Source organism: Magnolia sinica, chromosome 19, assembly GCF_029962835.1.
Source record: "Magnolia sinica isolate HGM2019 chromosome 19, MsV1, whole genome shotgun sequence".
Taxonomy (NCBI): Eukaryota; Viridiplantae; Streptophyta; class Magnoliopsida; order Magnoliales; family Magnoliaceae; genus Magnolia; species Magnolia sinica.
The window spans coordinates 33,600,729-33,627,995 of NC_080591.1; the positions used below are offsets into that span (position 1 = coordinate 33,600,729).

Sequence of the window (27,267 nt, forward strand, 5' to 3'; positions counted from 1 at the left end):
TAAATAATTTCCTGTGGTATGATCCACTTGATCTTTAGATATGCTTCAATTTGGGGCTCAACCCCTTAAATTAGATCGGAAAATGAATGAACGGCGTGGATATACTACATACATTCAATGTGGGCTCAACCGAGTTTAAAACATACCTGTGGTGCGTGTTTTCTTTACTAGATCGACTATTTTAAGAAGAAGACAAAATGTTGATGTACAGGGAGGATGCGCACCAATGTTGATAAGGAAGGGGGCCCCAGAAAATGAGTTATTTCTGTTTCTTATTGGAAACGGAGTGAGAAAATGGGGTGAAAGAAATGGCAGTGAAGGCAGTGGTGAAAAGTGCAGTGAAAGCAACGCAGTGAAAAACGAGGGGTATTTTCATCTTCAAATTGGGTTTCACATGTGCAGGTCTAAGTTGGTATACTAAGTTTGGTTTGCTTCATAAAAACCACTGGATGAAAGGTGGGGTCCATAGCCCTGAATTTCTCTAAAAAAAAAATGGGAAACGGATTGGATACTCCCCTGCCACCCGCCAATGGCTGATGGTCAGTGCTCCGTGGGCCCTACTATGAAGTATGTGTTTCATCCATGCCTTCCATCTATTTTTAAGATCATTTTAGGGTATGAGACTAAAAATTAACTATATCCCAATCTCCAGTGGACCACATTACATGAAGCAGTGTTGAATGAATGTCGACCATTAAAAACTTTTTGGGGGCCACGAGAGTTTTGCATCAAGCTTCTCTTTGTTTCTACCTTCGTCAAGGTCTGTGTGACCTAATTAACCGATCGGATGTCAAATAAACAGTACAGTGTGCCTTAGGAGGATTCTAACAGTGGATATCCAATCCTTACTGTTTTCCTGTGGTGTGGTCCACGTGGTGGGTCTCACAGATCACCGACCACCGGTCACCGGGCTGGTGGCAAGGGGAGTAGCCAATCCGTTTCCGAAAAAATGGAACATTGCGATCAAACCCTACCGTTCTGGGAGGAGTAGAGAGGGAGGGCGGTCGTTAGACAGAGAAGATTGCAGAGAGGGAGGGCGGTCGTTGCAGACACAGAGATTGCAGAGAGGGAGAGAGAGAGAGAGAGAGATTAGAGAGGGAGAGAGAGAGATTGCAGAGAGAGAGAGAGAGAGAGAGAGAGAGAGAGAGAGAGAGAGAGAGAGAGTGCGTTTCTCCCTCTTCCCCTCTTTTTAAAAATCCGACCGTTGAGCCTGTAAGTGGCTTACAGGGAAGTGATTTCTCAACCCCACCGCCCTGCAGTTTTTTGGTAGATTTGCCTGTAAGTGACTTACAGGTGAATTTTCTCCCCCAAACACCAACTGGAAGTGATTTCCCTGTAAGTCACTTCCCACTTACCCGACTTACAGGCATCCAAACAGGCCCTAAAGCATGGAAGCAACGCCATCACCTGAGCTACCAGCCAGTCAGATCCCAGCCACCTCGTGTCAGATTCCGCTAATCCCTTCAAATCTCCTCCAAACATTTCTCTCCTCCACTAATTCGAAAACCCTAGACGAAGCTCTCCAATCCCTTTCAGAAGCTTCTAGAACCTCTGAAGGCCGCTCCCATCTCGCCTCTATAAAATCCCTCCTTCCATCCCTTCTCTCTCTCCTCTCTCACTCCCTGTATCCAATATCTCTCCCTCTTAAAATACTACGGAACCTCTGTGCTGGAGAGATCTTGAACCAGACGTCATTCATTGAATCGGATGGCATCGATGTTGTTGCAGCCGCTTTAAAATCTCAGCCTCTGGATCTCGATGTGGCTCGGTTTGGTCTGCAGCTCCTGGGGAATGTTTCATTAGCAGGAGAAATGCACAGGTCTGCAGTTTGGGATCGGTTCTTTCCAGAAGGGTTCGAGGAGATTGCGCAGGTCCGGATATCTGATGTTGTGGATCCGCTATGTATGGTTCTTTGCACATGCTGTGAAGGCAGCAGTCGAAGATCAGAAGAGATTCATGGAGATCGAGGGCTGAGGATTGTTGCAGAGATTCTCACAACAGCATCAGCAGGTATTTTATTGTAACACCTTCCTTTCTTTGCTCTTATTGTTATCTTTTAAAGACTCAGATTGAAAATTGTGCTAAAGAGAAATTGGAGAATTTGAGTTGACTCAGCTGATTCCTGAGTCAGGTTGGAAGTTCTCCTAACCAGAATATATCACATCGCATTAGGAATGTAACACAATGAATTCCTGTGATACAATAGAAATGCCCATATCGCATTACCATTATGTATTGAAAAATGGCATTTGTATCGATTTTCATCATCGATGCATCCTGATAAAAATGTATACAAGTGTAATATGTTGCTGTTACATTCCTCACCATAATATTTCAATGGAATTCGATATCATACCAATGTCGATAAGATTGGAAGGTATCACATCATATCGAGAAAGTATCGTGGTAAAGTCATAGAATACTACAATAAGTACAAAAGATGCTTTGCAACTTGTTTCCAACCTTTAGATATATCAACAATGGTACGCCTGCTCTAGTGGTTACTGGTTAAAAGAAAAAGAAAAAGAAAAAGAAAATAAAAAATAAAAGAAAAAAGAGAGTGCAATCTAGGTCTGACCTCATTGAAAGCTGCTAAAACTTGAACTCGGGATGTTCCTGGCTAGAGTAAGTGTCATAACCAGCTGCAGTTTCCTACAGGAGACAAACCTTGCAAGGTGTTTGTTTGTAAAAAGGAAGTATTAAAAATGGTAAAAATGTGGGGTCCGGAATACCATATTGGTGCACACTTGGGTAATGTCTTTTTGAATCCCCAAATACTAAAAATCTATCCAATTTAGAAATAGATGGGATGTTTGTCCAAGCGAATCAGTAGCCTGCTAAAGGCAAGTCAAACAATTCCTTGCCATCCAACAAATTTGAAAAAATCTCGCATACGACAGGTGATCCTACTACCACCTTTCCTTTCGTGTGAGAACCACAACCAGATAATGCTGAAATTCACATAAATGCACCTAGGAAGGTTCCATCTGTTTTTGGCGCTGATCGGCTCCTCCCAAAACCCTACCCTTAAGAGACGTAAGCACGACCTTTAAACTGCAATTAGCACCCATGGGAAATGACCATGAAGGCAGGAATCTCCTTAAGGAGAATGGACTCTGAGAATGTCCTAACCACCATGTCCATTTTCTTAAGGATGTCCATCTTCCACCCGTCGTTCAGATTCTCCTTGATATTATCAAAATATCCCCGATTTTATCCCTATCTTCAGCTCGACGATACTGATAACACTGGTAGTGATAATGATAACACTGGTAGTCTTAGAAATTCCAAGGATTGGCGATGTATTGCTAAGTATCACCAATGTATTGCAAATATTTTATACTGTGTAAATTCTAGTTGTCGCTTGTATTGCCAATGTATCAGTGATGTTTCGATAATATTGCCAATGTATTGATATTGCCAAAAATCTGTTTATTAAAAAATTTCCCATTTCAATTTTTATTTTTTATTTTTTATAATGGGCGAATGGTTATATACGGTGTTTAAATTGTCGATATTAATATCGATCATATCACAATCTCATCATTATCGAAGCACGGTCGACATCAAGACCACAATCTTTCATTTCCTTTCCAATTATCAATGATTTCTCAATGAAATATCATGTGTTGTTGATATTATCAAATATCGATAGATATTTGGATGGAAGGTTGTATGGATGGGATGGTTGGATGGATGGGATTGTTGGACTGGTTTCTTATGACAACACATACTTAGGCCCCCATTAAATGGAAACTTATTATGTATGCATTCTTTTTTGCAATTTTTTAATTCCTAAATATGCAAATATGTGTATTTTAGCATCTCTTGAAGTTTCATTGAAAAACTCCATTGTTTCCCTGCATTTCCGATTACCAATGATATTATCGGTGATATCGATATTGTTTACGTATCCCTAGCCAACGGAACTTGTAGCGATATTGATACTTTGAATACCGCAACAATACCACTAAATATACTTATTTAGTTCAGCATGGCCAAACCCAATCCTCTACTGCCACATATAGATTGAAGAAATGGCACATTCAACACTTGAAGCTTTGTCTCCTTTCTTTCTTTCTTCTTCTTCTCTTTTTCCCTCCCCTTCTCTTCATGTTCAATTGTCTCATGAAATGCCTTAATTTGTGGTTTCTACGTGATCAATGTCCACTTATTGGATCAATCCCTGGACTTTCCATGAAAGAATGCTAGACTTGGGCATCCTAGATCCTTTTGGGGTTTAGTGGGTAATTCTTGGGTTGTTAAGGGATATATTTTCCTCTTGGAGGACATGCTTCATGTCACCCATTCTCTTGCTTTGGAAGTCTCCTACTCATGTGGTTTGCTGATGAATATGGCTAGAAAGGAATGCTAGAAAATTTTTCAGGTACATATCCAATGCGGATAAGTCATGTGACAAAATCCAACTGAACACTAGGCATTCAATCTGTCAACAAAGGCAGACCCAATACAACTCACCAAGGCCCATGCCCTCTCCTCCACCTCTTCGAATCTCCTTTATTCTTTGCTTTTAGAAGGACCTTTCATGTATCATGCTTCTTTGCATGTGGGTGATTAGAGTTTGTCGGGGGGCTAGATGGTCCACCCGATGCCTAACGTGGCTCCGCCCTACTAGCCCACCTTGTCTCACTATCTATATCAAATAGGATACATGTTGTGCTTTCTTCAAATGTAACCCCAGCTTCTCCTGGACATAAATACCATTCAGATGTTAAATCAAACTCATTCCACCAATCATCATCCTTCTCGCCATTCAAATAATCATCGTCCTTCTCACCATTCAGATTTTGCTACTTGTCTAACTATGGACCACTAGATTTTATGCCCCATCCTCCTTCGCACCTTGCTCCCTCATGCCAACATTCATCGGGCAACTCTGTACTACCGATTGGGATTGACTTTGCCCCCTATCTTCCGACAACTTGTCATCACCACCATTTCTGACCAACATCCACTGGGGACTAGCTTCTACCTTGTCAGATGCCATAGCTTCTTGTTCCAACCTGCAAAATGCTACACGTCCACCGTTACAGAAACATTCTCCATCCATACTTCACCTGCTTTCTACCTTCCCAGCCTTGTGATTCCTTAATTTTTACCTTGGAGAATTCAACGCACTCCATCGAGACGGACCGTCAATCTACCCCTAGCACTCACCTCACGCATTCTTCTATGGTGGGTATAGAGTAATAAAAGGGCATTTTCTTGGGCTATGAGATAAATTGATTTGCCATGCTCTATCAGTTTGAGCTTTTAGAGCAAGTGGTTAGTTGTCCTACGTCAAAAGTGGGATCAGAGTGGGAGGTTCCGTATTTGAGACTCCTCATCGGGGGTAATTAATGTATGGGCATTTTCACACCAGGATCAAGTGGGGTGGCCTATGGGATGCGGGGGGCATGCTCGAGGTGGGCGGCCCGTGTGAGGTGAGACCCCCCATGTGATGTGGGCCTTTATGAAGTGGGGCCCACAAGGGGGGTTCGACTGAGGACCTAACCTATGTGAAGCGGGGCCTGGGCTATTAGATGAAGGGATTAATTCGCCACGCTGTATCAGTTCGAGCTTTTAGAGCAAGTGGTTAGTTGTCCTATGTCACATAGTCCATAGAGCTAGTAATCAGCGGAAGGTTATAGATTATTACCCATTTACCCTCCTTTCATCGAATCTTACCACCTTACAAGACTTCGCACTGGGGCGTCCCCCCCTTGCAAAAAAAAAAAAAAAAGAAAGAAAAAAAGAAAAAAAGAAAGAAGAAGAAGAAGGCTTTCCTCCTTGGCTTCATATTCTTTGCTTTGACTCCATTGATTTCATCTAAGGGCCTGTTTGATTTTTCAGCTCAACTGTAATTACCATGTAAATGGGTAATAATTATTTACCTAGGTAATTACCATATCTTTCCAATGCAGATGTGACAACTTACTTTTTAACACTTAAATCGAGAAATTTACAAAATCAATGTGAGGCCCATTGTGTGGTATATGACTTATCCACACCGCTCATTTGTTATTCTAGCTGAATTTTGAGCATGAGCAAAAAAGAGAGGAATATCCAAAGCTCGAGTGGACCACACCACAGGAAATTGTGGAAATCGAACACATACCATTAAAAACTTCTTGGGGCCCTTAAAAGTTTTTGATCAAGCTGATATTTGTGGTTTTCCCTTATCCATGTTTGCGTGACCGTATGAATGGGTTAGATGATGAAAAAACCTCAATATGGGCCCCATGAAAGAAGCAACTTTCAATGGTGGACGAATGAAGACCACTGTTTCCTTTCCTGTGGGCCATTTGATGTTGAATCTACCTCATTTTTCAGTTCATGCCCCAAATTGTTCTAATAAATTAGATGGATAGTGCAGATGTATCATATACATTACGGTGGGGTCCACAGATTTAAGTCAACATTTTTGTATCGATTTTCGAGGTGAAATTACTCTCACATTTTCAAACCAAGTGAAAAAGTAATAATTACTTATTTACCATGATTTACCTGTATCATGGAATATCAAACATGCCCAAAAGCTCTAGTGGCATCCTCCTCCGTGGGCATGCGCTTCTACCAAATTCTTTCTCCTTTGGGATGAATGACAACCCCCCCGAACCCACCATTTCGAAAATATCCTCCAATTTTTCCAGGGTTGGATTTGAAGGAAGATTAGACACAATGTTACCCATCCATCTCATGCGGTGATCCTTATTTCATCCCCTTTCCCGCCGTTCTCCATTCCCCTTCCTCTTCGTCACCATTAGCTTGTCAGTATTATCGGCTAGATTTTAAAGCCCTATTAACAAATGGGCCTGGCCTGAGCCTAGGTTTTACAAAATATTCTGTTATGGCCTGACCTGTTACCGAGGACAAGGATGGTTGTGATGCCGAAGGGTGGGGTTTGAACCTGAAATCATAGGCCAACTACTAAAACGGACAGTCTTGAGCTTAATTTTTTGGCCTGATTAATAATTGGGCTGCGCTTGGGCTGATCTTCACCTGTCCCTTGCTACCTCTAGTTCAGAGGCTAGATATTGGGTGGTGTGTGGATAATTGCATTTGGGTCCCATGAATGGATAACCATTAGTAAGGCCAGAGTTGCTTCAAATGTAGTGTAGTTACTTTCTCTAGCGCTGCATATTTTAAAATCAATGTTCATGAAAACGTTTGCCTTTGGGAGGAATTATGGAATGGGGACTTTACTTTAGCTTCTCCCTTCTTTCTGGCTGGATTGCCTAGTTCTGATGAAGGATATTTTAGTCAATGATTGCTCTGAAATGTTAGGAGGAAAGAGTAGACTCGAACAGACTTTTCAGAGGCCTTTAGGACTTTCAAATGCCAATATCGGAGCTCTTAAAAATTAGGGAAGGCAAAGTTCCTTGGTAAAGATTAGGCGAAAGGATTGGGCTCCTTTAGTTAATGATGTGTTCTTCACAAGATCCTTCTTCGAGGCTTTATTTTTGTTGAGAGGGGCAGTGCCAAAGTTTGGAAATCATCAATTCCATCTCAAGTCGCAATTTGTGGGATGGCCACAACCAACGTAATTAATTGTTGATGACCAAACCACCTTAAATAACTTCTTAATTCCAAACATTTCTTGCATGTGTCGGAAGGAGGTACTGGATGATCGCATCTTCACTCCTTACTGATGAGTTTACAAGCATTGTTTAATCTTTCTTTTGGAAGTGTTTTGGCATTGCAAGGTTGTTGCCTTGCTCAACTAATTTGGTTTACTTTCGCCATTATGGGATCCATTGGAGGAGAGAAATAGCCATATATTATGGCTTCTCAAAATCATGGAGCTATGTTCTTTTGTGCCATATTGTATTTGATCTGCAACTGCTTTCTAGTTGTTGTATCTAGTTGAATGAGTTTGTTGTCCCAAAGTGCTCGACCTGGAAAGATAATGGATTACTAGAATATAGTCGAGTAGTGATCCTCCCAAAATATGTGCAGTGGAAACAACCGGATCTTGCACTACAGGACCTCAATGTGCTTCACTCCTTACTGACGAGTTTACAAGCATTGTTTAATCTTTCTTTTGGAAGTGTTTTGGCATTGCAAGGTTGTTGCCTTGCTCAACTAATTTGGTTTACTTTCGCCATTATGGGATCCATTGGAGGAGAGAAATAGCCATATATTATGGCTTCTCAAAATCATGGAGCTATGTTCTTTTGTGCCATATTGTATTTGATCTGCAACTGCTTTCTAGTTGTTGTATCTAGTTGAATGAGTTTGTTGTCCCTAAGTGCTCGACCTGGAAAGATAATGGATTACTAGAATATAGTCGAGTAGTGATCCTCCCAAAATATGTGCAGTGGAAACAACTGGATCTTGCACTACAGGACCTCAATGTGCATGGATAATTTGAGAGGAAATTTGGTTAGTCCTTGATTTTCAGGGTTATTAATGACAGCAAGGTTTTTTTCCGCCCTCCCCTTTTCCTTTCTTTTGATGAATGAGACAATGAGGCAATATTAAGTTGGCTTTTTCTGGACATGAGTTGAAGAGTACTCAAATGAAGTGGAAGTTCGGCCTTTTCTAACTGGAGTCAAATTATTTAAGTGTCATTTTCTCACTGTGCAGTAGTAGAGGGAGGCTCAAGGGATGCTATCTCTTGGACTTTTGGTAAAAGGCAGAACCATGGAAATGATAATCCAGTTGGGTAGTAGCACTCATCATTTATTTAATCGACAAGCGACCTGGAAAATTCAGGGTATTTTGTAAATCTTGTCATGTGAATTTCATTTTCCAGTTCAAGTTAGGTAATGTTATGTGAAGTTGGGATGGGGGGCTCATTTAGAGTTAGAGGAAGGACTCTTTGGCAAATGCCTCCTTGGACTCTGTTGGGAGGTGTGGAAGGAAAGACATAATTGGATCTTTGATGATAAAGTATTTGCTATTAAAGGTGGCAGAAGGAAACAAAACTTGCTTTTTAATATGGTTTTTAAGATCCAAGTTCTAGAGATCACCACTTCCAAATTTCCTATATGATTGGTCGGTTGTTTTCTTTTTCTTTTTCTTTTTATGAATTCATGATAATTTATTAAAAGAAGAAAAGAGCAAGGCGAGGATGAGAGAGATCAACTCATGAAGATAAAAAGGGTAGACAGAATCAAAAGACTGGTTTAAAAATGGCTAGAGGATCTAAGCCTGAGAAATCACATCTAGGTTAGCCCTCCTGAACACCTCTCAAGGACTACTGAATGATTACAAAAGCTTCTATTATTGTGCTCCACACAAATCGACCAAATACCCGCTAGAAAGAGAGAGCCCACACAAAATTTTCCTTTTATGGCCAACATCGTCCCCTTGCCACAAAAATAAGAATTAACAGTCAATGCTGGTATCACCTAGCAGCACTAGAAAAGATCAAAGAATTTGTCCCACATTGCGCTTGCGGTAAGAAAAATCGTCCATGGATTTGGCATCTTGAAGGCACATTGGTGATAATCATTTGCCTCTTTCAGAAATTGGCATCTTGAAGGCACATTGGCAATAATCATTTCCTTCTTTCAGAAATTATCAACTGCTAGCACTTTGTTTTTGCCCACTAACAGAGAAAAGGCAATGACTCTAGGTAGGCCTTGGTATGACCAAATCTGCTCTAACACAGTGTGAGAAGCCTGGGAAAAAGGAGGGTGGGACACTGCATAGAAGTATCTAACAGAGATGGTACCCATCATCTACAGTCTCCAAACCAACCTGTCTTTGTCAAACATTGATGGGGCCTAATTCCCCAACAGGTCCAGAAGTCTCACCATATCCTCCAATTCAACATCCCGTGGGTTTCTGTGGCACAGAGCAGCCGAAACCACTTAACCTCTTAGAATTAAGAAGCAACAGGAAATGTGCATCTCCTTCTCTGATGCAATGCTGTGCAGGCAGGGGAAGGCCATAATAAAGAGGAGTATCAGCATACCAAATTTCCTCCCAAAACTGAACGAGTCCCATTGCCAACTGTGAAAATGTCTTTCATCTTGAAGTGGTTGACTATTTTGAAGATGGCCTTTGCCCTTGATGCTCTATACACAGAAGGACTTGGTGAACCAACCCCACCCCACCCAATGTTTGTTAGCTATCACCTATTTCCATAAATCCTCCCCAAGTCTCCATAGCTGTCTCCCCAATCCCTAATACCAATGCCTTCTTTCTAATAGTCTTGGTGGGCCCATGAAACCATGAAACCAAACCCCCAGGGCCCAACTTTTACTTTGATCCAAAACTTTGGTGGGCCATGAAAAAAGAAAACAGTTTCCTCCCTTGATTTGCATCTCTCTTTGCTAAGGCCCACCAGAGTTTTAGATCAGGGTGAAGATTGGTCCCTTGGGGTTTCATGGGATGCCGCATCACATGGACCGTTCGGATTAGATGCCCATGACACATGCACCGGTGAGCATATATATATATATATTCTCAATCACTCTAAACCTATAACCTAACATATAGGTTTAGGTAATATATATTCTCAATCATTCTAAACCTATAACCTAACCTATAATATAACCTAAACTTTTTTTTTGAGAAGTTAATATAACCTAAATTTGACCATCTCATATCACAAGGTTTAGGTTATATAACCTATACTATTGTTAATAAACCTAATAGTTATATAGGTTATATATACTACTCAATGTTATGATTTATAACTAAACCTATAACCTAATCTAAACCTAAACTTAAACCTAAACCTAAACCTATATAATTGATGTTTAGGTTATATTAATATTTAGGCTATATAAGTTTAGGTTTAGATTAGGTTTAGGTTATAGGTTTAGTTATAAATCATAACATTGAGTAGAATATATAACCTATATAACTATTAGGTTTATTAACAGTTATATAAAACTAAACCTAACCTATAATCTACACCTAAACTATAACCTATAACCTAAACCTAAACCTATAATATCCGTCAACCCAATCAACTCAACCTTCCATCATTAATAATTATATTAGGACGAATCTACATATGCTATTAGATTTCATTTTATAACCAGAATATGTGAATAGGTTTAGTTTTAGGTGTATAGGTTATATTTATAGTTATCAGGTGTAGGTTATAGTTATAGGTTTAGGTTTAGGTTATAGGTTATAGGTTTAGGTTATAATAGGTTTAGCTGTAGGTTTAGGTTTAGGTTTAGGTTATAGGTTATAGGTTTAGGTTAGGTAACCTAAACCTATGACCTATAACCTATAACCTAGGTTAGGTTTAGGTGTAGGTTATAGGTTTAGGTTTAGGTTATAGGTTATAGGTTATAGGTTTATGTTAGGTAACCTAAACCTATAACCTATAACCTAAACCTATGACCTATATCTAAACCTATGACCTATAACCTAAACCTATCGGTTATAGGTGTAGATTATAGGTTTAGGTTTAGGTTATTATCGATAGTATATACTATATCATAGGTTATAGGTTTAGGTTATGGCTATTATAAAATTTAAGATATCACAACCTATAACCTATATGATTGGATGTTATAGGTTATAGATAACTAATGAGTATATACCTATCAACATATTGTGTTATAGGTTTAGGTTATAAAAGTAAACGTAAACCTATAACCTAAATCCTAATTTAGGTTATAAGGTTAGGGTTATAGGTTTAGGTTATTAATAATTGGTTTAGATTATTAATAAGATAATCTAGTATTAAATATAGGTTATAACCTAAATTTGTTAATAGGTTACCTAAACCCTAACCTAAACCTAAACCTAAACCTATAACCTATACCTAAACCTAACCTCAACCTATAACTAAGTTATAACCTATTATAGGTTTTAGGTGTAGGTTATAGGTTTAGGGGTGAGAGTATGTTGATATTATAGGTTGAGGTTAGGTGTAGGTTATAGGTTTAGGTTATAGGTTAGGTGTAAGTTTAGATTATAGGTTTAGGTTATGATCATATAGGTTTAGGTTATATAAATCCCATCCTATAACCTATAAGAGTCATTACGAACCTATAACCTATAATTTATAACTGATGATGGATATACTAAACGTATAACCTAATTCACTATAGGTTATAGGTATAGGTTTAGGTTATACACCGAATCAATTTATAGCCAATTTAAAGAATTGATATAACATAACCCTATAACCTATTTTGATATGGTAATTAGATATGGGTTTAGGTGTAGGTTATAGGTTATATTATATAGTTATATAATATAACTATATGATTATATTATTATATATTTAAACCTAAACCTATAACATAAAATCACAATATTATAGTTTAGTTACTATAGGTTATAGGTTTAATAGGTTTAGGTTATAGGTTATAGGTTTAGGTTATTATTAGGTTATAAGTTTAAGTTTAGGTGTAGGTTATAGGTTTAGGATAGGTTTAGGTTATAGGTTTAATAGGTTTAAGTTATATGTTATAGGTTTAGGTTATTATTAGGTTATAGGTTTAAGTTTAGGTGTAGGTTATAGGTTATAGGTTTAGGTTAGGTTATAGGTTATAGGTTATAGGTTTAGGTTTAGGTTTAGGTTTAGGTTATAGGTTATAGGTTTAGGTTAAGTTTAAGTTATAGGTTATATGTTTAGGTTAGGTTATTTAATATATTTTATTATCATTATAGGTCACATATAACCTATAATAATAATAAAATATATTAAATAATCTAACCTAAACATATAACTTATAACCTAAACGTATAACCTATAACCTATAACCTTAACCTATAATACTATAACTTATAACCTAAACCTAAGCATATAACCTAAACCTAAACCTATAACCTATAAACGTAAACCTATAACCTAAACCTAAACCTTAACCTATAACCTAAACTTAAATTATAATAACCTAAACTTAAACCTATATCTGAATATCATAATAAAATAATGACAATCCAAGATATACAACCGATTATTTATTATTTTAGGTGTAGGTTTAGGTTTATATATAAATAATTTGTGTTACACCATATAAGTTATATGTTTAGGTTTAGGTTATAGGTAAATTATATAGGTTTAGGTGTAGGTTATAGGTTTAGGTTATAGGTTATAGGTTTAGGTTTAGGTTTAGGTTTAGGTGTACGTATAGGTTATAGGTTTAAGTTTAGGTTATGGGTAATAGGTTTAGGTTTAGGTTATAGGTTTAGGTTATAGGTTATAGGTTTAGGTTTAGGTTATAAGTATAACCTATAACCTAAACCTATAGTTATATGATTATAGGTTTAGGTTTAGATCTTTTATTATAGATTAACAATAAAAGATCTAAATCTAAATTACCTTAACCTATAACCTAATTATAGGTTTAGGTAATATAACCTATAACCTAAACCTATAACCTATACCTAAACCTATTACCTGAACTTAAACCTAAACCTATAACCTACACCTAAACCTATTAAAATTTAAACCTAAACCTATTACCTGAACTTAAACCTAAACCTATAACCTACACCTAAACCTATTAAAATTTAAACCTAAACCTATATTATAGTGTTATATTGTCTAACCTCCAACCTAAAGTATAACCTATAACCTGTCACTAAACCTAAACATACACCTATAACCATATATTATAACCTAAACCTATTAGTTATAAACCTATAATTACCATATTAAAATTATAGTATTTAAATAAACCTATAACCTAAACCTATAACCTATAAACTATTAGCCTATACCTAAAATGGAGTGTATCACCTAAATAATGTATAACTTAAACATATAGGTTTATACCATATAGGTTTAGGTTATATAATCTATAACCTAAACCTATAACTGTTATTTAACCTATAATGTGGCCCTTATATTTTTGAATGTTATAGGTTTGATTTAATGATAGCGATGGGTTATTAGGTTATAGGTTATAGGTTATAGGTTGTAGGTTTAGGTTATAGGTAACCTAAACCTATAACCTAAACCTAAACCTACACCTAAACCTAAACCTATGACCTATAACCTAAACCTATCGGTTATAGGTGTAGGTTATAGGTTTAGGTTTAGGTTATTATCGATAGTATATATTATATCATAGGTTATAGGTTTTGGTTATGGCTATTATAAAATTTATGATATCACAACCTATAACCTAAATGATTGGATGTTATAGGTTATAGATAACTAATGAGTATATACCTATCAACATATTGTGTTATAGGTTTAGGTTATAAAAGCAAACGTAAACCTATAACCTAATTTAGGTTATAAGGTTAGGGTTATAGGTTTAGGTTATTAATAATTGGTTTAGATTATTAATAAGATAATCTAGTTTTAAATATAGGTTATAACCTAAATTTGTTAATAGGTTACCTAAACCCTAACCTAAACCTATAACCTATAACCTAAACCTATACCTAAACCTAAACCTATAACCTATAACCTAAACCTATACCTAAACCTATAACCTATACCTAAACCTAACCTCAACCTATAACTAAATTATAACCTATTATAGGTTTTAGGTGTAGGTTATAGGTTTAGGGGTGAGAGTATGTTGATATTATAGGTTGAGGTTAGGTTTAGGTATAGGTTTAGGTTTAGGTTATAGGTTAGGTATAGGTTTAGGTTATATAAATCCCATCCTATAACCTATAAGAGTCATTACGAACCTATAACCTATAATTTATAACTGATGATGGATATACTAAACGTATAACCTAATTCACTATAGGTTATAGGTATAGGTTTAGGTTATACACTGAATCAATTTATAGCCAATTTAAAGAATTGATATAACATAACCCTATAACCCATTTTGATATGGTAATTAGTTATAGGTTTAGGTGTAGGTTATAGGTTATATTATATAGTTATATAATAAAACTATCTGATTATATTATTATATATTTAAACCTAAACCTATAACATAAAAATCACAATATTATAGTTTAGTTACTATAGGTTATAGGTTTAATAAGTTTAGGTTATAGGTTATAGGTTTAGGTTATTATTAGGTTATAGGTTTAAGTTTAGGTGTAGGGTTTAGGACAGGTTTAGGTTATAGGTTTAATAGGTTTAAGTTATATGTTATAGGTTTAGGTTATTATTAGGTTATAGGTTTAAGTTTAGGTGTAGGTTATAGGTTTAGGTTTAGGTTATAGGTTATAGGTTATAGGTTTAGGTTTAGGTTATAGGTTATAGGTTATATGTTTAGGTTAGGTTATTTAATATATTTTATTATCATTATAGGTCACATATAACCTATAATGATAATAAAATATATTAAATAACCTAACCTAAACATATAACCTATAACTTATAACCTAAACCTATAACCTATAACCTTAACCTATAATACTATAACCTATAACCTAAACCTAAACATATAACCTATACCTAAACCTAAACCTATAACCTATAACCTAAACCTAAACCTATAACCTAAACCGAACTTAAAATTATAATAGCCTAAACTTAAACCTATAACTAAATATCATAATAAAATAATGACAATCCAAGATATACAACCGATTATTTATTATTTTAGGTTTAGGTTTAGGTTTATATATAAATAATTTGTGTTACACCATATAGGTTATATGTTTAGGTTTAGGTTATAGGTAAATTATATAGGTTTAGGTGTAGGTTATAGGTTTAGGTTTAGGTTTAGGTTTAGGTTAGGTTATAGGTTTAGGTTATAGGTTTAGGTTATAAGTTTAGGTGTAGGTTATAGGTTGAGGTTTAGGTTTAGGTTTAGGTGTAGGTTATAGGTATAGGTTATAGGTTTAGGTTTAGGTTATAGGTTATCGGTTTAGGTTATATATTATTAGGTTTAGGTTTAGGTTTAGGTTATAGGTTTAGGTTTAGGTTATAGATTTAGGTTATAGGCTATAGGTTTAGGTTTAGGTTATAAGTATAACCTATAACCTAAACCTATAGTTATATGATTATAGGTTTAGGTTTAGATCTTTTATTATAGATTAACAATAAAAGATCTAAACCTAAATTACCTTAACCTATAACCTAATTATAGGTTTAGGTAATATAACCTATAACCTATAACCTAAACCTATAACCTGAACCTAAACCTAAACCTATAACCTACACCTAAATCTATTAAAATTTAAACCTAAACCTATATTATAGTTTTATATTATCTAACCTCCAACCTAAAGTATAACCTATAACCTATCACTAAACCTAAGCATACACCTATAACCATATATTATAACCTAAACCTATTAGTTATAAACCTATAATTACCATATTAAAATTATAGTATTTAAATAAACCTATAACCTAAAAACTATAAACCTAAACCTAAAATGGAGTGTATCACCTAAATAATGTATAACCTAAACATATAGGTTTAGGTTATATAATCTATAACCTAAACCTATAACTGTTATTTAACCTATAATGTGCCCTTATATTTTTGAATGTTATAGGTTTGATTTAATGATAGCAATGGGTTATTAGGTTATAGGTTTAGGTTTAGGTTATAGGTTTAGGTATAGATTATAGGTTTATATTTAGGTTATAACATATAGGTTTAGGTTTAGGTTTAAATATTATAGGTTAGTTATAAGTTTAGGTCTAGGTTATAGGTTTAGGTTTAGATGTAGGTTATGGGTTATAGGTTATAGGTTGTTATCGTTATAGGTAGGAAACTACTGGAAAGGTTATAGGTTTAGGTTTAGGTTTAGGTTATATGTTATAGGTTACAGATATGACCTAAACCTAGACCTATAACCTAAACCTATAACATTAAGATGACATACGTTATATTAACCTTATAATAACTATAAGGTTAATATAACGTATTAACCTATCACATATTTAAATTGTTAATACGTTATAGGTTTAGGTTATGGGTTTATAACCTAAACCTATAACCTATAATACACCTATATCCTATAACCTAAACCTAAACCTAAACCTAAACCTAAACTACCTTATGACCTCACCAAATTAGGTTATAGAGTTAATAAGTGATGCTCATACTTATAACCTATATGTAACTTTCCAGAAAATATTCATTATACTAATGGTATAATTTGATCACAACCTATAAAAACATTTAGGTGTACGTTATAGGTTTAGGTTATAAGTTATAGTCATTAACTCAACCTTTTGTATAACTAAACCTATAACTTATAATAAACCCAACCTAAACATAAACCAGTTTAAGTTATGACCTAAATAATAAGTATAAATGATAATGATCATTGTTGTAGGTTATAGGTTTAGGTTATATAATAATTGGTTAGGTTTTAAGATAATTTCATTAATAACCTATAACCTATAACCTAAACCTATAACCTATATTTAGTAGTTTGATCTGATAACCTAAACCTGGTGTAGGTTATAGGTTATGAATTATAACCTATAATTATAACTTTTAAACCTATATAAAATATAGGTTATTTTTTATGAGGTTATAGGTTTAGGTTTAGGTCATAGATTATAGTTTTAGATTTAGGTTATAGGTTTACATAAATATTATAGGTTTAGGTTTAGGTTATAGGTTATATAACTTTAGGTTTAGGTTTATAGCTAATTTGTATATATATTTGATGAACAAATTTTATGTATAACCTATTATATATATATATATATATATATATATATATATATATATAACCTATAACATATTTAGGTTTAGGTTTAGTTATAGGTTTAGGTTATAGGTTACAATTGGAAGGTTTATACCATATCACAAAAAAGAAATGTGTGATTAGCCAATATAATAGTATAGTTTATAGGTTTATATTCACTATAAAATAAACCTATATACATTATTGTTTGAAATAATTCATATTATTTACTTTAACCTATAACCTAAACCTATAACATATAACCTAAACCTAAACCTAAACCTATAACCTAAACCTAAATTATAGGTTTAGGTTATAGGTGGAGGTCCTAAACCTATAACCTATAACCTAAACCTAAACCTATAGCCTCCTAAACCTATAACCTATAACCTAAACATATTTACTTAATCTGTTATCATAACACAACCTAAACCTATAACCTACACCTAAACCTATAACCTATAACCTAAACCTATAACCTACTCATAATAACCTAAACCTATAATCGAGAAAAGTATAACCTAAACCTATAACCTAAACCCAAACCTAAACCTATAACTAAACCTAAACCTGTAACCTAAACATATAACCTGTAACCTAAACCTGTAACCTGTAACTTATAACCTACACCTAAACCTAAACCTATGAGATGGTCAGTAAAAATATTACATAAACCTATAACCTAAATTCATAACATAACCTATACCTATAATTTAGGTTATAGGTTATAGGTTTAGGTTTATAGGTTTAGGTTTAGGTTTAGGTTAATATTATATAAGTTATTTTAATAATTTATAACCTATAACCTAAACCTAAAATATAACCTATACCTATAATAATCCCAACATATAACCTAAACTTATCACTAAACCTATAATGACCTAACCTATAAGGTGTAAAGGAACCTATAACCTATAACCTATAACCAGGGTGTCCCGTATCTGTTACGATACGGGCGTATCGGCCGATACGTATCGGTAACGGCCATGGCTGTTACGTGATACGGGGCTGTAACGTTCACCCCCCCGATTCTGTAGTCGTAACGGCCGTTACAAGGCGTAACGGCCGTTATTGTCCTGTAACGACCGTTACGGGGCATAACGGTAAAAAAATGGCCCTTTTTTTGTTTTTGCTTTTTAAGGTCTGTCTTTTCACTTTTTTTGAAACTTCTTTCTTCTAAACTCTTCTTAAATCATTCTATTGCTATTTTCGACCACTCTTAACTTGATATTACAAATAAAAACAACTTATATTAAGGATTTTCTTGATTCGAAGCTCTGTCGGCCATTTTCTAGAAATTCCTCAAAAAAAGGTATTTATACTTTTTAGTCAATGTTTTGCTGTTTTAATAGTAGAATATGATGTGTTAATCATAATATAAGATATTAATGTCCATTTTACAGATTGTTGTTATCATTTTATATTTTTTTATAATTTTTTTCTATTTACGCACTATTTTCGGCCCCTTTTTTTTTTTTATTCGAAAAATTATTTCTTATTGAATATTTTGATGTTTTAATGGTAGAATATGATGTGTTTATCATAGTAGAACATGTTAATGTTTATTTTACAGATTGTTATTGTCATTTTATATTTTTTTATGAATTATGAAAAATATTTGCAAACACCTATACATGTAAGATATTTTCATATTACATTCATTCTAATATATCTATCATTGATAGTAGATAGTTAGAAAATTAAATATATGAGTTTTGCAGTCAAATCTAGGTTGTCTGGTTCATAAATTCATCAGACAGTCTGATACAACTTATCACCAAAGAGTGGATTGTTACACCACTGTAAACATGTTCCAATTTATAAATGAATGCATATTTGGAATGCTTAGAATATTCCGGATTTAATCCATATTTTTCATATTTTTTTGGCATTTTTTTTTTTGTGGCACCGTTACGGGTTGTTACGCCCCCGTATCGCTGTTATGCCCCTGTATCGGTATCGGTATCGGTATCGGAGGGTACCATTACACCAACCGATATCAATACGGGATACCTTGCCTATAACCTAAACCTAAAACCTAAAACCTAAACCTAAAACCTAAACAATATAGGTTATAGGTTCCTTTAAACCTATTATTAATAATTATAATAACCTAAACCTAAAACTATAGCCAAGTGAATTTATATATATATATATATATATATATATATATATATATATATATATATATATATATATATATATATATATATATATATATATATGAAAGGCACATGAAAGGGACAAAGGTATATTGGAAACGTCCATGATAACATGTGATTCTTCCTCTAGGCGACAAGGTGCCCTTCCGACTAACGTGCTTCCTCTCGATTCTCTCACCTTTTCCCATAGATTTTAGTAGGCTTCCTCGTATACAATAGGTGCTCCAGATAAAAAGGACGGGAGGTGCCTGCTCCCAAATACCCTGGGAGGCCTTTAACTTGGGAGCCAATCTGATAACCAAGATTTCACTTTTACGACTACTGCTGCTGCCACTAACCAGTGTTTTAAGGAGCGAATAGTGTAGTTGAGTTGGGTAGATTTGGAGAAGAAAATAAAAGAAAGAGAGAACAGAAGAGAGGGGAGAGAGGAGTTTGGGAGAGAATCCTCATGTGTTAGGGCACTTAACGACCTAACACACCTTTTATTGTATTGTAAATAAAAAGAGACACATACTCCACTTTTCACTTTTCCTATAAGCGTTCACTCCTATGAAGCGTAAGGGATAAGCTACACGCTACTTCTAGATTTTTAATTAAGGTTGTGCTTGGTTGTTCCAAATATCATGAAATTTCAAGAAAGTTTTAGCCAAATTAGTCTGATTAAATAATGAAATTTAATGATATTTGGTGCAACCAAACAGCCTAAAATAATAGGAAAAATAGGCTAAGATCAAGTATAAATGTAAGGAAAGAGTAACATAACTGATTTAATACTGTTTCTTATATTATGTTACTAAAATCATTGAAAAGATTAACTAACTTATATTGAAAATTGAAAAATGTAACAAAGCATTGAAAACATTAATTGATTTTAATGTTTTAAAGAAAAATCATTTGTGGTGTAAGCTACATAAAATGTACCATATGCTATGTAGAATATGCAAATTAGCATGTAATGTAGGCTACACCTGACTTAAGCTATTTTCATTAGCTACATAATGTTAAGCGTGAGCTTCATGCTACATAGAGAAGCTATTTAAAAAATTGCTACTGACTACTATTACTACTACTACTACCCTTAGCACATTCTTGAATCCACCTCCATTTATCACCACAGAAAATGATAAAGCATATAATCTAGATACTTCCAGACGACGTGGTCATGAACCTTCTCAATGTCAATCTTGCATATGACACCAATGGCCCTCCTACTAGTGCAGGATCTGCTTGACATGGATGAAAACCCCTTCCATCTTAGAAATGACACCTCCCCATAACTTTACAAAATCTGGTGGCAAGAACCTTTCCAGGACCTTATATGGACTTCAATCAAGCCAATCAACCTGAAATACCTTGGGCATCCAGCCCTCTCCTTGGGGATAAAATCCTATATCATGTGTTTAAAGAAGAGACCTCTTTCATTATAGACTTGCTGTTTGTTCTATTCTTTTGTTAGGCATTTGACCAGTGGGAATTTTTTGATGGAATTTTTTGTCATCACATACTTTTTTTGCCTTATATTCATGAGTGGTTATAATTTGGTTTTACCAGTAGGGTTTCGAGAAGATTGGTTGCCAGCTCTTGCAACAAGAATTTGCTTCAAAGAATCGTACTTACGTCATTTGTTTTTGGAGTTAAGCTCCACCAAAAACAGCAGCAGCCTGAAGTGTCTGGAAGCCCCATTTACGGTGGAACAAGCATTTCTGCTGAATTTGCTTTCGGAGACCATAAATCAGCAAATAGACAGAATTAATGTTTCCAATGATTTTGCTCTGTTGGTTCTTGAAATTCTCAAGAATGCTTCTACAGTTGTTGATTCTATCTCCAGAGGCCAGTCAGCTCTGCCAACAGGTTCTCCTACAATCAATGTCCTCGGATACTCTCTTAGCATTTTGAGAGATCTATGTGCCCGTGAGGATCCAAATGAGTCGTCATCAATGCTCTCTACAGGAGGCTCTGAGACAGAAGGTTCAATGCTTGTTGTTGATTCACTGTTACATTCAGGCCTACTTACTTTGTTATTATGTTTGCTTCATGAGCTGGAGCCCCCAGAAATCATTAGAAAATCCAGGGCACAGGAAGAGAATCAAGGAAAGGTCTGCCCTTACATAGGCTACCGTAGAGATATAGTTGCTGTCATTGGGAATTGCACTTTCAGAAGGAAGCTAGTGCAAGATGAAATTAGACAGCAGAACAGGATTCTGTTGCTAATGCAACAGTGCGTCGTCGACATGGATAATCCATTTCTGAGAGAATGGGGCATATGGGCAGTGAGGAATCTACTCGAGGGAAATATAGACAACCAGCGACAAGTAGCTGAAATGGAGCTTCAAGGGTCCGTTGGCACCCCTGAAATATCTGGATTGGGATTACGAGTGGAGGTAGACCAGAAGACCCAACGTGCAAAGCTAGTCAACATCTCTTGATGCAAGATTCCAAGCCTGAGTAGAATTTTGATCACAATGCATTCCTGGATTGTGACTCTGAGTGGAGGTAGACGAGAAGACCTGATGTGCAAAGCTAGTCAACATCTCAAGATTCCAAGCCTGAGAAGAATTTTGAGCACAATGCATTCCTTTTACGTAAGTTTCTTAATCATTTGTATTTAGGAATGCTGCCTGCGGGCATGCTTTTGCAATCACCAAATCCAGATGCCCCCCACCCTCCCCCAGGAGTTGTGCTGAACCTCGGCTGTTCATCGGGTGGGACGCTTTTCAGTATGTGAGTTGGAAAAACAGTGTGGAGCAGTCAATGTCTTTAACTGCCCTCTTTTGCATTTGTGTGCGGGCTCACCTATGAGTGGACTAGCTTGCTGGGGTCATTTCACAATAGCCGTGGGGTGCAGCCCTTATCTCACAGACACCGCCATGGTGGCACTTATGTGGAATCTGGGTTTGGCAGCTGCAGATGTGTCTGCAGGTTGCATTCCTCATTTGCATTACTTATTTCCCAAGAAGCATGTCTTGTATGCGTGCTTCTGTATTTCCTGCATTACCCTTTGTATGGTAAATTTTTTTTTTTCCTTAAAAAACTAACATTATCTGTTCAATGACCCTTTGGTCTTATCCCGAAATGAGTTTGATTCCTACTTTCTCAACTCTTCCTCCCTCCCTATGGGTTCAAGCTCCACAAGAACCAGTTTTCTGGTTTCTGGCGTGACACAACCTGTTTTGGTAGCTGGTCCCAGCCCAAACTGGCCTGGTTCAGTCCTTGGTTTTAAAACATTGCTCTCCCTCCCTCCATCTATATCTCTATCTCTCTCTCTACTTGTGTGTCTATGTGTGTGTGTGTGTGTGTGTGATTTAAGTAGGATTTTTTAGGAATATTCTCAACTTCCCCAACAGTTCAAGTCACCGTAATTGAAATGAATTTGTTGCATTTGATCTTTTCCCAATGACAATCCTTTTGTTTGTTTCACAGATGTATGATGGGAGCTAGAAATCCAAAGAATACTGTAGAGTTTCATAGATCTTTATATTAGAATGAGTTATCCAAGGGATCATTAGAAAACCTAATGTCATTGCCGCTGCCGCCACCACCACCACCACCACCATTAGTCTTGTCTATTTTTGGATGGCTGGAGAAAACTTTGTTTTTCCCTTCCGTAATTGGTAGAAAGACTCGAGCAATTACATTTTAGCTTAGGCTGCGTTTGGTTGCACCAAATATCATAAAAATTCATGATAATTTGCACCAAATTAGATTGATTTGTCCTAGTAATTTGTGCAATCAAACACAACTTTTTAATGTTGGGAAGAATCCATGTTATTATATTTTGGATTAGCGTAAGAATGAACGTGGACGATTCTAGTTTCGGTTAATGTTGAAAAGAGAATCCATGCATGTGACTACATTTTCCAGCAAGGCAACCAATGTAGAAAATGGTTTTCATTTCATAGCTTTTATTGTTATTATTTTTTGAAATCAGTCCAAGTGAGAAGAGGAAAAGTGATGTGCTAATGGATATTGATGGTTAGAATCTTATTTCAAAAACCTGAAAACTGGACTTGACTCGTTCTCCATTTGGGTTGGGCCAACCTGAAGACTTGAATGAGTTTTAAATTGACTCAACTCGATATTATAATATATAATTTAAGAATATAGGCAGTGTGAATAAATATTTAAACTTAGTTACATATAAAAATTTACCCGCAAAAAAGCACAATTTCTGCTTTTGGAACATTTGTAATAGTGTTGCGCTTTCAACTGCATTACATCTTTTTATTACAGAAAAAGTATCGACGAGCCAACTCAAGGAGTCTTGTTGAGTGCTGACTCAGTTGGAGTCACGCTGAGTCGGATTGAGTTGGCTGAATTGTTGAGCTGACTCAACAAGTCTTTTCGAGTTCAGACTGAGTCAATCTCCCAAATGAGTTTCTCAGAGACTTGGCTCATAATCTCATTGGGTTGAGTTGGCACGGTTGAGTTTTGGGTCGAGTTAGTGAGTAGTTGTTCATACATTAGGGAGTTATTTGATACTTTGTACTCTGGAAGTGTGACGATGATATCGTAACTGAAATCATTCACACCATAGACAATTTCATCCATCATTATCATCATGTAAGCCTATACCAATTAATCAGGGTTGGCTACATGAATCATGCTCATCATCAAGCCCTTTTTTTTTTTTTTTTTGCACTATCTCCATCCACATCCTTTTGAACTTTCCCCTTGTTCTTTCAGAGCTTCAATTTGTACTAGGTCACTCCTAATTGGCGATTGTACCGCACGCGTCCTCTTCTTATTATCTTTTGGTGCTACTCCAAAGTTCTCTCAAATGCCTTCAATTTTAAGTCTATATTTATTCGTCTTGCCACTCATTCATGTCAACATCCTTATTTCAGCTGCACTCAGCTGTAAACATCTTGTTCCTTAACTATCCAATATTTCTATCCATAAAAGCATTACTGGTCTGATAGCCATCGTATAAAGTTTTACTTTCAATTCGAGTGGTACACTGATTCCATTTTTCCACCCAGTTTGAAATCTATGATAACATCTTTCTTAATCATAACAAACTGAAAATATCATTAATTGGATGATCGTAATCTCTTATTTGTGAAACTGTAATTATTAAGCATGAGCTGTTAATTACATTTCATGAGGACCATTCACTTGATTTTAACTAATTGGTTGATGATTCATTTCCGTATAATTATTATTTTATAAACCATCTAAAGTGGGGATCACTGTGGATATTTTAGATTGCACATGACATGTTTACAATTTCTGAGTGCCCGTGTATTGTTCACCACACTCTACTAGAGTATCAAAGGTGTTTCTCTTATCCATCTTGATGAATGCAGTTGAATTTTGATTTTCCACTATCCTTTGGGACATCGATTCAGCTTGCCAATTGAATGGTTATGATCATCGGCCTGTAGACGTGCATATGCACAAGAAAACTGAATTAAACGACTAAATTGTGAAACCAGTCACTAATAATCCAAAAATCATATTATTTGAAAAATTCTTCTCATAGGCAGACACTTGTTTCTGGAAATATAATCCTTGGATATATATATATATATATATATATATATATATATATATATATATATATATATATATGTCCACCAGTCTAATAAATATCCATCAGTTTAATAGTTAGATCATTAAATAAGCCTAATTTTTTGTTGAACATGCATCTAAACTAATAGCTATAAACAATTTCCTCTTACAATTAATTTTCTCAATGTCAGTCAAGGGAGAGTAAATTGGTCATAAAAATATAGGTTCTTGGCAAAGAATGGTTGAGATTCTTTTACAATAATATAATGGCTCGATCCAACCTACTTTATACACTTCTTTTAATGCAAGTAATATGCATGCATTAATGTCACTTCTTTTTTTCTTCGCTATTGTGATGCTTTAGTGGGATCCACCATGTTATGCATGTAAAATCCACTTCATCCATCAACTGAGAATAATTATTTGAGCCATCCAAACAATAAGCTTGATTAAAAACTCACATTGGTCACACAAATGGAAGCAATGTAAAAATGCTTATAGAATTGCTGAGTTCGCATGGTGTGGCTCATCTGAGGTTTTTTGTTTTTCTGTCTTGGTGAGTTAGACCTATCAAGGTGGATTGTGGCCCATTAATAAACCTATGATTAACATCCCATTCCAACTCTTGCATATGGTGTGCGCCATCTTGGCTGTGGACCTAATTTATTTATTTTTACCTTTGGACTTAACATCGGATATATAATTTGACAGATGGAGTGAATTTTTACATTTAAAACATTGTGGGCACCACAGATTGGACGTGGATTAGCCAGTAACGGCTTCAATTGCTATCTCGCTACTGAAGTGATGTCACCAAGTTGTGTCACCAAGTTGTGGCCCCACCGTGATGTATACGTTGTAGCATACTGTCCATCCATTTTGAGAGATCATTTTAGGGCATGAATAAAAGAATCAGGCAGATCCAAAGCTCAAGTGGACCCCACCAGAGGAAATTTTGGGAATTGAACACCTACATTTAAAAACTTCTTTGACATCATAAGTTTTCAATCAAGCTTATATTTGTGTTTCCCCTTTGTCTGTGTCTGTGTTAACTTATGAACAGGTTGGATCTCGAATAATCATCATGGTGGGCCTAAGAAAGTTTCAATGGTGGGTGTCACTATCCGCACTATTTTTGTGGGGTCCACTTGAGCTTTGAATCTGCTTCGGTCTTTGGCTTATGCCCTGAATGCTCTCTGCAAATGAATGGACGGTGTGGATACAATACATACATCATTGTGGCCCACGTAATTTGGTGACGTCATTTCCTGGCCACTGAAGTCGTCAGTAGCCAATCAGCGTTCATGAGAAGGGGAAGCGGTTTGGCTGGTGTACCACACACCAGCTATATAGCTGGTGTAGGTAGTGTGTCTTGCAAAGACGAGCACTTACGCTCCTCAAGCTCAGTTGTAGGAACGGTTCAAAGGAGATCAACATGACGTGGCCCCACATGGATGTATTTATTATATCCGTGTTCATTTAGTTTTAGAGATCATTTTAGAGCATTATCCAAAAAATGAATCATATCCAAAGATCATCTGGACCACACCACAAATAGCAGTGGAGATCATGATTTTCACCGTTAAACAATTTGTAGGGCCCACCATAACATTTATTTTCCATCCAATCTGTTCATAAGGTCACAAAGACCTGAATGAAGAGGGAAAACAAATTTCATATTGATCCAAAACTTATGTGACCCCAAAAAGGGTTTCAATGGTAGACGTTCAATCCCCTGCTTTTTACAGTGTGGTCCACTTGATTGTTAGATCTGTCTTATTTTTCATCTCAAGCCTTAAGACGAGGTCGCCAAATGAATGGACGGTTTAGATATAACACATACCTCATGATTAGACCCACAAAACTTGCTGACGTCAATACACCAGCTACATAGCTGGTGTGTAGTACACCAGCCAATCCACTTCCATTATTGTTGTTTCTGATTGAAATTCCTCTGATAATCCCAGCCACTAAAGCAGTGTTGGTAATTCTTGATAAAGCCTCGATCTCCAGAGAGAACATCACAGATGATAACGGTTAGGTGCCTGTTTACTTGCATTGAAAAACAGGGGGATGTAACACAGCTGTT

At 35.7% G+C, this 27,267-nt stretch overlaps 1 protein-coding gene across 3 annotated transcripts; it reads left to right on the plus strand.

Moving 5' to 3' along the window:
- Positions 1 to 1,127: 1,127 nt before the first annotated feature.
- On the plus strand, positions 1,128 to 23,488 carry LOC131235701 (uncharacterized). Of its 3 annotated transcripts, none has more exons than XR_009166249.1 (3): positions 1,128 to 2,010; positions 21,222 to 22,249; positions 23,088 to 23,488. XR_009166249.1 is itself a non-coding variant. In XM_058233001.1 (2 exons), the coding sequence occupies exons 1-2, from the start codon at positions 1,389 to 1,391 to the stop codon at positions 22,091 to 22,093; spliced, it is 1,497 nt and encodes a 498-aa protein (XP_058088984.1). In that variant the 5' UTR covers positions 1,129 to 1,388; the 3' UTR covers positions 22,094 to 22,704. The 3 variants fall into 3 exon arrangements, 1 of the variants encoding a protein (XP_058088984.1); XR_009166248.1 differs by having other exon boundaries at positions 1,129 to 2,010; positions 21,219 to 22,249; XM_058233001.1 differs by lacking the exon at positions 23,088 to 23,488 and having other exon boundaries at positions 1,129 to 2,010; positions 21,219 to 22,704.
- The last annotated feature ends 3,779 nt before the right edge of the window (positions 23,489 to 27,267 follow it).